The 13,775-nt window shown below is 38.3% G+C and overlaps 1 protein-coding gene across 3 annotated transcripts in view; it reads left to right on the top strand.

Moving 5' to 3' along the window:
* Window positions 1-13,775, top strand: part of arap2 (ArfGAP with RhoGAP domain, ankyrin repeat and PH domain 2) — a 134,637-nt gene that overhangs the window by 97,184 nt on the left and 23,678 nt on the right. For 2 of the 3 annotated variants that reach the window (XM_028038910.1, XM_028038909.1), the window contains exons 19-24: window positions 4,834-4,897; window positions 5,339-5,505; window positions 7,155-7,367; window positions 8,210-8,315; window positions 9,592-9,739; window positions 12,642-12,719. In XM_028038910.1, coding sequence (XP_027894711.1) covers window positions 4,834-4,897; window positions 5,339-5,505; window positions 7,155-7,367; window positions 8,210-8,315; window positions 9,592-9,739; window positions 12,642-12,719 — 776 coding nt within the window. The remainder of the gene's footprint in view (window positions 1-4,833; window positions 4,898-5,338; window positions 5,506-7,154; window positions 7,368-8,209; window positions 8,316-9,591; window positions 9,740-12,641; window positions 12,720-13,775) is intronic. The other variant, XM_028038911.1, reaches the window with a different exon arrangement.

Raw genomic sequence — 13,775 nt, 5'->3', positions numbered from 1 at the left:
TCCTGATACCAAACTGACATGTGGAATCAAAAAATGACTTGGAAATAACCCATCTGACAGCACGGCGCAGGCTAAAACATTAACGACTGGTAAAATTTACAAAGACATTCATTTGGCTTGGGTCTCCACTGATCCACAGTGAGAATTATAACACACAAACAAATTATCTCTCAGAAAATATGAGATGAATTTTAATATTTACTCAGACGTCACTAGTGTTTACAAAAAAGATGTTTATCTCTTTTGCAATCTAATTATGTAAAAAAAAAAAAAATCATACCAGACTCAGCGATTTTTGAACAAAACGCTGCTGTATGCTCATAAGTCCAGTTAAATCCATTCTTTGTTTTCCGACATAGAAAAACATCTGCTGACCAGAAGCATTTGTTCCCACAGTAAGAAAGCTTTGAAAAAACATAACTGCTTTGAACATTTAGAATTTGGTAAAAAAAGAACAACCATAAAATAGATCCTTTGGTGAAAACAAGGCCGCAGACTTATCACACAAACAGATTAAGAAACAATCCCATTGCCACTGAGCTTGTAGTTGGATGAATGAGGATTTCTGTATGTTTGTTCGATACGGCTATGACAAATGTTTTGCATTTTACCTGATAGCGCGCCTAATAAACCTCTCTCAAGTCAATCTTTTAAGTTCTTGGCTTTACTTTCTTCTTATTTGGATAGAAATAAAATGCGGCACCCTTGAAAATGTGCCAGAGAAAATTACAAAAAGAAAGAAAAAAAAAAAAACACTTTATGGGATTAATTGTATTTCTATCCCCGTTTCTGGATCAACATCAACTGGCCAGACTTGTCAATCAAAGTTAGACAGTCTCCTTTCTTGCAATCAAATTAAAATATATGCTTCTGCATATCTTCACTGCATGTGTTGGATTTTATGTTGTTTTTTTTAATGTTTTTGTATGATGTGCTCCAAATGAATTTAGGCTATGAAAATACAGAACTCATATAAATCCACCCACGTGTGCGAAAGCTTATATTCTTAAAGGTAATTACAGAATAAAGGTAGTTATTAAGGCAGCAATGCGTCTCATAAAATCGGCGGTTTGCTAAGATGAAGTCCTGTGTCTTCTATTCTGTATTTTTCATCCTTCTATCCACTACTGGAGCACAATCAGTGCTTGAGAGTGATGAAAGTGCCAGATGTTGTTGCTAGGAGATTTGAGCAGCCTCGTCTCCTTATTTTTTGTTCTTTCTCTGTTGTGTGTGATTGTTGCCATGATCCAAGCAGCTGTTTGAAGCCCCCGAAGAGATTATGGCTGCGTTTCAGAGTCTCTCAGCTCAGTTCCTCTGTATCTCGCTCCCTTATTCCGATTTCAAAAGACTGATTGTGGCGATGAAGAATGTCAGTAACTCTGTCTGTTTTACTGATGCGTTCAATACCACCAACAAGGCAATCTATTTGCATTCAGACCTTCTTTTTTTTGTTGTTGTGACACTTGTGTATAAATAACAATTTTCTTTGTGCCCTACTTCCCACTTATGTTTTAATCTACCATCATTGTGAAGGTGGTATTTTGGAAGTAGTCATATTTTCCATTACAATAAAGAAAATCTATAAGTTTAAGACATCATTTATGTTTTTCTCTGCATTTACCAGCTGCCTTTCATTTCTCTATGTCTTCATTACTTATTTGTTTATTTCTTTTTCTTTTTTCTTTTTTTTACAAAATCCCAATTACACTGGTAACCCACAACAACTGGAAGTAAATATAAATGCTTCCATTTGTAACAATACAGTGACAGATTTATTCGTACAGCATGTTTAAAATATTCCAAAGAATAGCAACACTCTAATGCTATTTGATACACTGTTGCCTGACATTTGGAAAACACCGCCATTTAGTTTCCTTGATTCTGATTGGCTTAACCCCCAAGAGTGGTAGATACTTCCTTCTGCGGTAGTGCTATGTCAGTCTCCATTGTGCATAATAATGTATATTAAATTATATTTGGTGTTTAAGCTATTAAAATAGACAGTTATAAATTATATTAGAGGAGTTCTCGAGTATTGGCAGATTTCTGCTATTCAGGAGCTGCTGTGGATTCAAACGAAAGCAGCGGTTCACTGCATCATTCTTCAAGGAATCCCACAAGTGCTCAAAAGGTGCTTAGTTGAAGTCTAGACATTTATTTCAATTAAAATATCTGTCTTGTTAGCATTGCTCAGCTACAGCTTTTGCAAAAGTTGGCACATTTGTTGGCAACTCAGTTGTGAAATATTTAGCGTTGTAGCATACTTCTACAGTGAGAAACCCACTGTTTAATATGTTGATTTATTCAGACCCACACCATCACAGATCCTTCATGCTTAACTGTGGGCATCTGGTGCTTTTCCACATTTCATTTGTTTCAATGAAATGAGCACACCAGCGGTGTCTGGAAAACGACCGGCACCACTGTTATCGACAGTAAACGTTACTAACTAAACATGATTAGAAACACAAATAACACTACGCTCTTCTTCTGTTCTGCTCTGGCAATTTTTCTAGTAATGTACTGCAGTTTTTGCTGGAAATATTCAGTTTTTGAAGTTGGGATTGTGATTGATTTTTACCAAGACTACCTTTTCTGATAAAAATATTCTTAAACTGAATGTATTAAGAAGGAATGCATAACTTAATAATTTGAAGTTGTGTAAGAATTCACCAAGGGAACATTTTATGACATACAAAATTTAGTTTAGTGTAATAAATAATTCATGTTGGCTACAGCACCTGATTGCATAAATGGAGAACAGCATCTAGCAAAAATCCACAGATTTGTTCTGATGTTTCCATTGTGTGTTAAAAGTGTGATTTGATGTTTGTGAAAAGATGTTCTATTACGTCGCACTGCTGATGTGCGTTGTCCTTTAGTCTCCGACCAGAGCACTCAATTCCGGTTCCCCTCCACATGTTTGCATTTGTGAGGGAAGACAAGATGGGCATTTTCTCACAATATCCTCAGACTGCAAATTGGCCTGTTGTTAGAATGTGATTATTGGTTGTCAAGGAACCTTGATGACCCCGAGATGTTCCTCTGCTATGCAGTTATCTAACTGTGAGCTGTTGACATTTTTTTCCATTTACCTCCCTTACCACCTTTCTCACAGTGAGATGACAAGAAATCTGCAACCTGCTTTTACTTTGAAATTTTGAAAAGTCTGATCCGTGCTCAAAGATCTAAAAGATATCATGTTTACTTATTGGGATGTTCGGGTAAAATAGAGTCATTTTCATAGCAAGTCATTGTCAGACCTCTGCTCTGAAGCACAAGGTGCAATCTCACACTGATATCTCACACTTACTTCCTTACTACTAAAGCAGTATTTCAAAAACTGTTGGACTTTGGATAAATAAAATTCGTCCAATCAATTCACTCTACATGCTCTTTAATTTTTAGCACACATACCAGTACCATCCAAGTCATCTATAGATATGTGTGGGCCTGGACCCTACATACATGATTGATCAAATACATCATTGGGATTCAGATGATGGATGTATCACACATGAAAATAGATTTCCAATTTTTGTCCAACCTTCCAAATATTTTATTGATTGTATAGTAATGGATCTCACTCATCCAAGTCATTCTAAACATTTCATATCTGATCTAAACATTTAAAGTTATTTCTGTTTCTGTTAAAAGAAGACTAAATTGCTGTTTAACAATCCTTTTCTATTCCCAAAGCTATTATGTCTAGTCACACATTTTTTTTCTTCTAATCAGCAAGGTTGTACGATTGACACTGTTGTAATGATGTGACTTGACTACACAATCTGACATGAAGAAAGGCAAGTCTTATAAAATATGTGATAAACTGAATGATCAATTTCATTTTACTTTTTTTCCTTTCTTTACTCTAATATGTAATCTTACCAACAAGATGTGATACCAGAGATTGGATCAATAGTTGTCTCAGAGCATGACTTTTAATACAAGTCGTATTTGCTTACTACCTGTCTTCACTATGCTTTAAAGTCTGGTCAGATGTCTTTTCAGAAGTTTAAAAAAAAACAGTACAGAAATTGGTCAGATGAAATGTTACATATTTCACCTTAACATTAGCATTGTTTACTCCCTTTTGAGAGTTGCAACCTCAAAAAATGCTAAGTTAAATATTATTCTATGAGACCTTTATCAGAATGGAGAACTACATATTGCATTGCAACAAAAAACTTGGAAAAAAAAGGATTAGATGAAGTCCCAAATGCCTTAGGTTGTTTGACATGTTTAAATGATCACATTCTTTAATTAATTAGTTAATTTATTTATTTATCTTCCATGCTATCTCCTTATGTAATATTTACCATCATCTGTGAATTTACAAATTAACGTTGTAAAATTGAGACTATTGCTTTTTACATTTTATTTAAATATAAGTGTTCTATTCTTATTTCCTGCTGCCTTGTGATTTCTGCTTGAATCTCAATCCACCACTTTTGCTACAGTCGACTGTGTGTAATGCTCTTCTGTTTACATCAGTACAGCTTCATGTTATGAAATATTTTTTCTGCTTGCCTTTCAATAAACACAATATCTACATTTGGTTCAGTGTTAACGTATTTCAGAACTTTTACAATTTTAAAGTACTTGAACAGTACGAAATGCAATTGAAATATCCCAGTTTCTTCTTGATTCATGGTTAGGATTTGTTGTGCATATCAAGTAATGCTATTTTTGTGACTGACTTAATGTATAAATTTATCAAAAAATTCCTTAATAGACACTTCATGCATCATCTTTAAAATCTAGCCAAATTGAGATCGTACAATTTCAAATGGCAAACCTAAACTGTCCCCTACAAACCCTTTCTTTCCTCAGCTGTCTCCACACATATCGAGGGCGAAGACAAGATCCAAGTTCTACTGATGGTGGAAAGCGGAAGGTTTGTCTTTGACAAAAAAAAACAATATAAATTAGTGTTATGTTTTTCCTTTCACCAAAAGTATATTCATTAGTCAGTGTTGTTACCTTTGAGTTCATTTTTTTTTGTCTTGTTAGTCCAAATCCACTTCACCTTCTGTAGCCATCTGTGGTAATTAAAGCTATGCCTGAGATAAGGAGACAAGGACTGAGATAGTAGCACAATGCGGCTGAGAATTTCCGACTCCTTTTTTAAAATAATGCAACAAGACTTTGTGCTGATGCCACTAATTGCTGTTTGTTTGTGTGTATTTCATCAAACCTCATGGGAAGACGTAGAAGCGCTTTTGTATTCTTTTAATCTCGGCAGTTGTTTGTTAAATGATTCAGAAGTGTTTTTCCAAACGTGTGCACCTCGGGTGATCTTCACTCAGGCTTTTAGCTGATATTATCATCTTTTCAGCAGGACAATTTACATCCACGGGTTCAGCAGGATGGACTTTTCTCTGTGGCACTCTGCAATCACGCTGGCTGCCGGCACAGACGGCAGAGCGCTCGGTGACCAGCAACTGACCAAAAACGGCGTCCCTATTATAGTCGACAGCTGCATTGCTTTTGTCACTCAGTACGGTGAGTTGCCGCATATTTACCTGCAGAGCCTCGAGTCTGGAAAAGTGAGTTCTGTATGACTAATGTTCAGTTTTTTCCCCCTTGAGGAGCTTATTCATCCAACGGAGATGAGATTTTCATGCTTTTTAATGTTGTCTGGCACAATGTGGTGACATTATCCTACCTCGCTTTCACAGTATTTTTATAAATGTCAAAAAGGCAGTCCACTTTTCACCATGCTCTTGCTGTGGGACTGCTCCCAACAAAAGATACAGTTCCATGCAAAGGCGTTGATCACCCTTACAGCATTTTCTCGTTTTGTCATGTTACAACCACGAGCTTTAATTTGTTTTCTTGGGATTTTAGAAAATAGAATGAAATAAATTGGCACCCAGTTGTGGAGTGGACGGAGACGGATACATTGATTTTTCTTCCAAGTAAAAATTGGAAAAGTGTATGTGCATTTGTATTTGGTTCCCTAAAATATTTGCCTATTCTGCTTTGCAAATTAGCTCAAACTAAGTAAAATTAGATAGAGAGCATTTGTGGACAACAATTGTTGCCTCAATATGATTTCAGTCTTGTCTTAGAAAAAGTACTTTGAAAAGTCTGAATGAGAAGAAGTAATGCATTTAATAAAACCTTATTAAATGAGAACAACAATACAGTCAAAAGAGTTGCTGTAGCTAACAGTTAATTCAGTTAATTTTATAGTTTCTGGTCAGTAGAGCTTGTGACAGTAGGTTGTCTTGTCATAGTTTCTTGTTGTTTCCCAAAAAAGGAATGAAAGGGTTGATTGAACTATAGGTGTGAAGTTGTGGATTGCTATGCACCAAAGGTTTTGTGGTACTAAAGCAGAGATAGTCTTGCCATTTACCCTTTGTTAAGAAAAGGGGGTTCTCTTTGATGCTAAAGCGGACAGCTTTGATCCTGATGAGCTCTGGGTCGGGAAGGTAACAAAAAGATCAGTCTCGAGCATTAAGGACCCATCCCCTGCTGCTTTATGACTCTGTGAGAGTGTCTGTGCGAGAACAGCTGACCTATCTTATGACAAGACTATTCATATAATCTAAGGCTATCCTTAGAAGAGGCCGCTGCCTGGACACTCTCTGTAGTATCGAATGTTGATTGGGGAAAACGTTCAACGTTTAGATGAGACCGCCAAGGCACCTTGAGTCAGCTGTAGTTGTCATGCCAGGCCACTATATGACATTGTGATTTTAGCATGCCATTGAACGCTCATGCACTTTTGACACTTTTCTTCCATCTCAATAGTTTCTACCTCATTTAGAAAAGAGTAACCCATCTCAAATGGCCCAAGTGCTCATGCAACACGCATATCAACTTAGAAAAAGTTGTGTTAAACTGAACAGGTTAAGTAGCATACAGTACAATGATAGCTGTGATTGAAGGTTTCTCTGGAATTTGTAACAAAATATATAAAAGCTCAAGGGTGTCGATATTTTTGCAAACCAGTTACCAAAACCTACATTTTATACAGATTGCCACTTTGGAAGTGCTGCTGTAAAACTGATGTAAGATATATTGCCAAGATACAGTATCTTACAGCAATACTTTTATCCTACAGTTTTACAATCCAGCTCCTTTCAAGAAAGGAAAAAATATGTTCTCTGCTAGATTCTTAATAAATAACCACATTCTTGATGCAGGTTTGTGCCAGGAGGGGATCTACCAGTCTCCGGGGGATCCTGCCCGGGTGTCTCTCCTCCTGGAGGAGTTCACTCGTGATGCCCGCAATGTGAAGCTGAGGAACAAGGAACATCAGCTGGAAGATGTAACAGACACCCTGAAGCGCTTCCTATCCCAGTTGGAGGACGCACTTTTGACCAAGGAGCTCTATCCATACTGGGTGTCAGCTCTGGGTAAGTGAGGTGACTGCTACAGAAGGAAGAGAGTCTAAGACAGAAAAGAAACAAACGGCTGTCTTAAAAAAAGATTCTATATTGCAGCTTCTTTAGTGTGTAGTTATGAACAAATGCAAACAAATTTAGTCAAAATGTCCTTTTTCCATTGTGGAGTCATAGAAACACCAACAACAAATAGGTGCAAAAATCTGAATTTATCAAAGATTTTCTCAAAACCGCATTTTTACAGGGGTCACATCCACACCTGTGTGAGATGTGTTTGACACCACTATCCTGTGTCTCAGTGGGGAGAGTAGTCATCTTGCAAGCTGAAAGCTGTGGTGGTTTTTCCAGCTTCCTCCTGTCTCGTCGGGGTGCCCAATTCAATGTATGAATGTGAACATGGCGCTGGTTTAAAAGCAGTTTGAGTGTTTGGTATGACTAGAAAGGTGCTACACATATTTAGTCAATTTACCATTTGGGCTGCCCAGTTGTGCCCATGTTCCATCCATCCAGCTGTTAAAATGAGATAAAGTGGAGGACTTTTTAGGTAGTCTTCCTCATTATTCACTCCAATTTGTGCAATGCACCGCTACCACTGAGAGCTCAACAGCCGCTCAGCAGGATGCTGCCACCACCGTGCTTGGTGCCCCTGTTTTTAGTCTCAATGCCATTACTTTGACTCCTCCAAACATTTGTCCTTACATTGAGAGTAAATAGGTCAATCTTTGTCTCATCTGGCTCTAAAACCTTCATTGGAGATGTTGTTTAATCATCTCATCTCATCATCTCAATACAAGTGTATCCTTAATGGGACAAAATTATTGCAATAACTACTGTGTTTTTGTGCGGTTTCGCAGATGAGGCGGAGGAGAAGCAGAGAGTGAAGAAGTATTCAACTTTCATAGAGAGCTTGCCAAAAATCTACAGGTCGACTCTTCATGCCTTGCTTCAGCACCTGTACAGGTATGTTCACTCAAACTCACAGTTTTGGTCACAGTCAGGCATCTCAGTCCTCGTCACCTGTAATTGGAAGTGGATCGTGTTTTTGTTTCACCACCAAGCTCCTCTCCTGAACTCTGCAGAAAACATGCATGTTCCAGCTGGTTTTTAATATAGCTGGTCCACAGTGAAAAAAGAAAAAAAAACAAAATACCAAACAAAACAACAAAAAACACCCTTTAATTTGTCCTGGGAAAAGTGATCTGGATTTCTCTTAAGATGCAAAAGAAATTTGAGCCGTTGCATCCAAATAGCTCTCGATTTGCCATTTGTCCACTTCTAATTCATCTATTGTCCCTTATTTTCTGCAAAAAAACTGCTCTACTTTGTATAATATAACATTTTATTATATGTTCCCCGTTCATAAGTCTTGCTTAGTTTCCAAGACTTTGTCATAAATACTGTACAATGGGAATGCTGGCAGGTTCTTCAAAATGCAAGCTTAATTAGAAAAGGCTGCTTATCACTGAAAAAACTGTCCTTGGGTTGAAAACGCTGAATAAATTCCTTATTGTTTGTACCGTTTGCCCATATTTTCCGTCTCAAACAGATTGTGCGGCACATTATTGAAAACGCAGGCAATTAGCAAACAAATTGCAGAACTCCTCAGTACGAGTGGCTCTGTTTATAGCTCAGTGGGAATTGTTTTTTTTTTAACCTTAGAAGTTATTCCTCTCAGCTTATTCCATGAATTTCTGATATTTCCGTTCTCATTCAGCTCATCGCCTGAATATACAAAACATTTAGCTTTATTATTCAGCTTACTGATGATAAACAGTAGGTTGGTATAAAATAAGACAATAGCAATTAGTGTTAAATGAACTGTGCATCCGAACACTGGATGCAAAATTTAAGAGAGCCAGCTTTCCTCTCTGGATCTTGTCCCGCTGTAGCATCACAGCACAATGCTGTTAGGTTCTTCCACCTCTAATTGGATTAAGACATGAGCACTCTGCTGTCATCGTGTCTTATTCACTGATGCTCACATCACACACCTCTCCCTCAGATACCTGCACCGGTTTGTTGTCACTCAGCTGTTAATTATATGTACCGATTCAAGAATGCCTAATTGGCCCGGTGCTGAGTTTGGCCCAGAGCCTTGCATTTTATTCAATTCCGAGTGCGCTGTAAAGATGTAAGCTGCTGGTGCTCGGCTCTCTGTGGTCGTTTGCTTACCTTCAGGGTTTTGGGTTCTTTTCTTTTTTCTAAGCACTTTTGCTTTTTTTTTGTTGTTGTACAGGATTCAGCAGTGCTCCCACCTCAACGGAATGCCGAGTGAAAAACTGTCCGCCGTTTTCTCCTCCTGCCTGTTCCAGACGCAAGGACAGACTCCGCAGGAAATGAGTGTGATTCGTGACCTAATCAGCAACTACGTTACGCTTTTTAGTGTAAGACAAAAACGCTTTGGTGTTTAATTCAATTTGTGTGCAATTTTAAACAATTGATGGGCATAAAAAAAAACTTCACCAAAGCTTCAAGAAAGCTAAGTTTTACTCGCTCACTTGATACGGGTTTTCCGCCTGCGAAGTTAGGTAACATCCGTCTTCTCCTTGCATAAACACGTTGCATAAGTTGTTAAAAAAAATCCACTGTCTTAGCTGTTATTTTGCATTGTGCCTTATGTATGCCAGGTTTATTCTCCACACACTACATCTCCAAAACTAAAAACAACTATCATAAAAAAGAAAATCAGGGAAGAGAAAACAGAAACAGGTCAACTGGACCAAAATCCACATAATAAAATCTACCTCAAAAGATTATTGTGCAATGGGCAGTTCATTCCTACTCTCTACATGTTCAACATGTTTGAAGCTAGTTATTTCACAAATACCTAACTTTAACAAAAAGAGTGATAACAGCACTGTTACAGACCTATTTTCTTTTGGCAACAGGAGAAATCTTGGTCATCTGCAACATTTCACAAAGGTTTGAGAGATTTTGAAGAGATTTCAAAATTTCTTCGATCATCATGTTTTTTTTCTTTTTAATGTCTCTTTTCTATGGTTTATGTCTAGGCACTGAGATGGCTAATGAAAAAGATTAACTTTGTGTTTGGTGAAAGCTTGTCTGGTGGATCTGCTGATGTTGCCCAAGTTAAGGGAAAGTGCGCAAGATTCTCCCGCTCCTGTTAAGGACCAGAATTCATGATTCCATCAATTAAAGCGAGACGTGAAGGTCCCAAAGTAGCAAATCAGCCCCAAACCATCACACTGCCACCACCATAGACATAGAATATGTCTGTGTCATATTCTATTTATGAAACGTTGTTTGTTTTTACACAAACTAAAACAGCTTTCAAACTTTCACAGAACATTTCCCAAAAGCTTTGGAATCATCAGGATATGATGTAAGAGAGGTGTTTATGTTCTTTTTGGTTAGTTGTGTTTTATCCCTTGAAACTCTTCCAAGGATTCACGTCCCTGCTGACCTCTTTTCTTGTTGAATTATGAACACTGACCTTCACTGAGGCAAGTGAGGCGTACAGTGCTTTACATGCCATTTTAGGTTATTTTCTGACTTCCTGTTTGAATCGTTGATGGGCTCTTGGAATAACTTCCACAGGTCACCACTCTCGTTGTACCTTGCTGGATCCTTTCAAAAGACTTTGCAGCCTTATGAACATATGTTGATAACTTTACTTTTTGTTTGCTCCGATGTGTGGATTGCAGGTTCTATTTGAGGGATTTCTTGACTCCGCAGGTCTGTCAGTTCAACTCAAACATATCTCAGTTCACATGGGACCACAATTATTTTGATAACTTTTTTCCCCCTCATAAATAAAATCATGATTTGAACTTTACTTACTTGCTTGATAACATAATCTGGCACTCATGTTTAAATGCATGCCTGCAGCTAAATGTAAATATTTTCAAATAAAAAATGCAGATGATGCTATTGCAGCTGCAGTATGAGTAATCAGTGAAATGGTATGCAGCAATTTAGCATCTGTGATAATATAAGTTGCCGTTCTGTTTTTAAATGAAAGCAAATAGAAACTTTACAAAGCATGAAGCACACTCAGCCGGATGTATCAGACCAGAGTTTGTCCTGACAACAGAAACAGAGATAAATCAAATATCTAAATAAGACCATATTGCAAATCCAAACCGAACTGCAGTTATGACTTTATTTACACTCGAACCATCTGGGGAGCAGAACTGTTACTGCCACATTTCCAGGACTCTCATGACTTTTTGCTGATGTGTAGATGAGTGAGAGAGGGGGCACAGGATCACGCTTACCCTTGCAGAGCTAACATGGCTTACGGGATAAGCGGCACAGAGCAGCTGCTAATTCCCATGTGGAGCTTCCCAATCTTTCTCTTGTTTAGATGTTACAGGAGAAGCATTCGCTCCAAATCGGTTCGAGACGCCATCGTTCGCATGACAAATAGCCATTAAGCTTAGAGTGAATGCACTCGATGTGACATAAAAAGAGAGGAGACGTCTCAGTAATTAAGCCTCGGGTTTGTGCCGGATGTCGTCGACAGACTCTTATTATCAGCCCCAAACACACACGACGAGTTTGAGAGTCCCCCCCATCCCGTCTCCTCCCCTCCCGCCATCTTCTCCACCATTTCTATGACTCTAACAAATCGAATTGTTCTTTGAAAATGATAATGAAGTTTAAGAAAAAAAAAAAAAAGTTGGAAAAAGAAATGTAATTTCCTCCAACAGATCTTTATGAAAGCAGACTATTCAGTTGGAGCTGAGCGGTATCAAACATTTCCAGCCAACTTTTACTTCAGAAATGAGTTTTTGGAGGTTTTCCTGAATGACCTGCTTCTGCTAGTAGAATTTTAAACCTTCCTCTGGGTTACACCTGCTCCTCTGTTTTCTTGTTGCTGTGCCTTGCAAAAGTGCTCGCACTCCCTGTATTTTTCCACATTTTGTCAAATTTCGCAGTGATTTAATTGGGCTATGTGATTCACCAAAGCTTTGTAGTGCATAACTGTGATGAGGAAAAATTATTCATGTTTTTTTAAAATTATACATTTTCTTTACAAAGAAATCTGAAAAGTGTGGCACACAATTGCACTCAGACAACAAGACATACTGGATTTAATTAAGGGGTGTCAAAGTTAAAGGGGGATTCAGTCAAAGTCCGGAGCTCACTGTAAGCGATTGGCAAAACACGTCTCATTTTCTTTCCACTTCACAATTGTACACTACTTTGTTGATTTATCACATAAAATCCAAATTCCCTCCAAGCAAGTACAGGTGTCTTAAATGGGAGCTGTTTTGTGTCCGCTTGTGAACGCTGATGTGTTTTCTGTTTTGCCTCAAACAGGTCAATGAAGACCAGGTGCAACAGATGGAGACAGAGAATAGCTTCATCACTCGCTGGAATGAAAAGAAGGACACAGCAGTAAGTCGACCCACACAGTCCAGATAGAACCGCGCGTTCTGTGTCTGCAAGAGCCGCTTCTGTGTGTGTGTGTGTGTGTGTGTGTGTGTGTGTGTGTGTGTGTGTGTGTGTGTGCGTGCGTGCACATCGATTTGCCTGCATGCATCACGGGACTCAAACGCAGGCTTCGTTTTTCTGTTGTGTTTTTTTTTTTTTTTCTAGCCGAAATGAGCAGGGGAGGCAGAGGGAGCAGAAGCTGGGATTTTGTTCTCGTTGACCTTTACAGCAGGTGCTTTATGCCTGAATGACGGGAAAAACAAAAACCTCTTGGTTTAGATAAGCTGGTGGAAAATTAAATCCCGTGGTGCCCCTGGTGCAGAAATCAGAAAAGAGTTGTTTATGAAGGCTTTCTGCCCCCACAATCTTCCCTCCAACGTGTCCGTTCTGTAGAGCATGTTGGGCCTGAGGGCTACTCAGAGGAAAGCTTCTGCAGGTAAAAACAACACAAACTAAAGAGGTTGTTTAGGTCTTTATTTAAAGTAAAAAGTCTACAAAATTTGAAAGTTTTTTTTGGTTACAAAAATCTTTATGTATGCTTCCTCTTTGAAACAATTGAGATTTCTGGAAATGGAAAAGTTGTCTCACCTACATTAAGTGACTTCAGGTTGGTGCCCATATTTTAAGGATGAATTAGCATTCTAAAGTGAAGCTCGGATTAATTTAATGCTACATTAATCATCTGACTTTACTTTTTCTTTGTCAGTTTTAATTACTTGCTGGGTTTGTTTCTTCCTTGGTAGGGGGGAGCATATGTGTGTTAAGTTAAAATCAGGGATCCCGCACCTTTTGAAAAGTTCTTGTGTTAGGGACCAGTATTTTCCAGGTCTGGAAAAACATGAAACAAGACAAGATGTACTCATGTCTGCCTTTTCTTCCCCTTGGTTCTTCCTTCCACCTTCTTCTTTTGTATCCTTCCTTGTGTTCTTCATTCCTTGTATGAGGACAGATTCTCCCTTGAGTCACCATTCCCTTCTTCCCTCCCTCCTTTCCTTCCTTGCTTGTATATTTTCTTACTTC

The sequence above is a fragment of the Xiphophorus couchianus genome, chromosome 14 (assembly GCF_001444195.1).
Source record: "Xiphophorus couchianus chromosome 14, X_couchianus-1.0, whole genome shotgun sequence".
In the NCBI taxonomy this organism is placed as follows: domain Eukaryota; kingdom Metazoa; phylum Chordata; class Actinopteri; order Cyprinodontiformes; family Poeciliidae; genus Xiphophorus; species Xiphophorus couchianus.
This window is presented reverse-complemented; position numbering and strand designations above follow the sequence as displayed.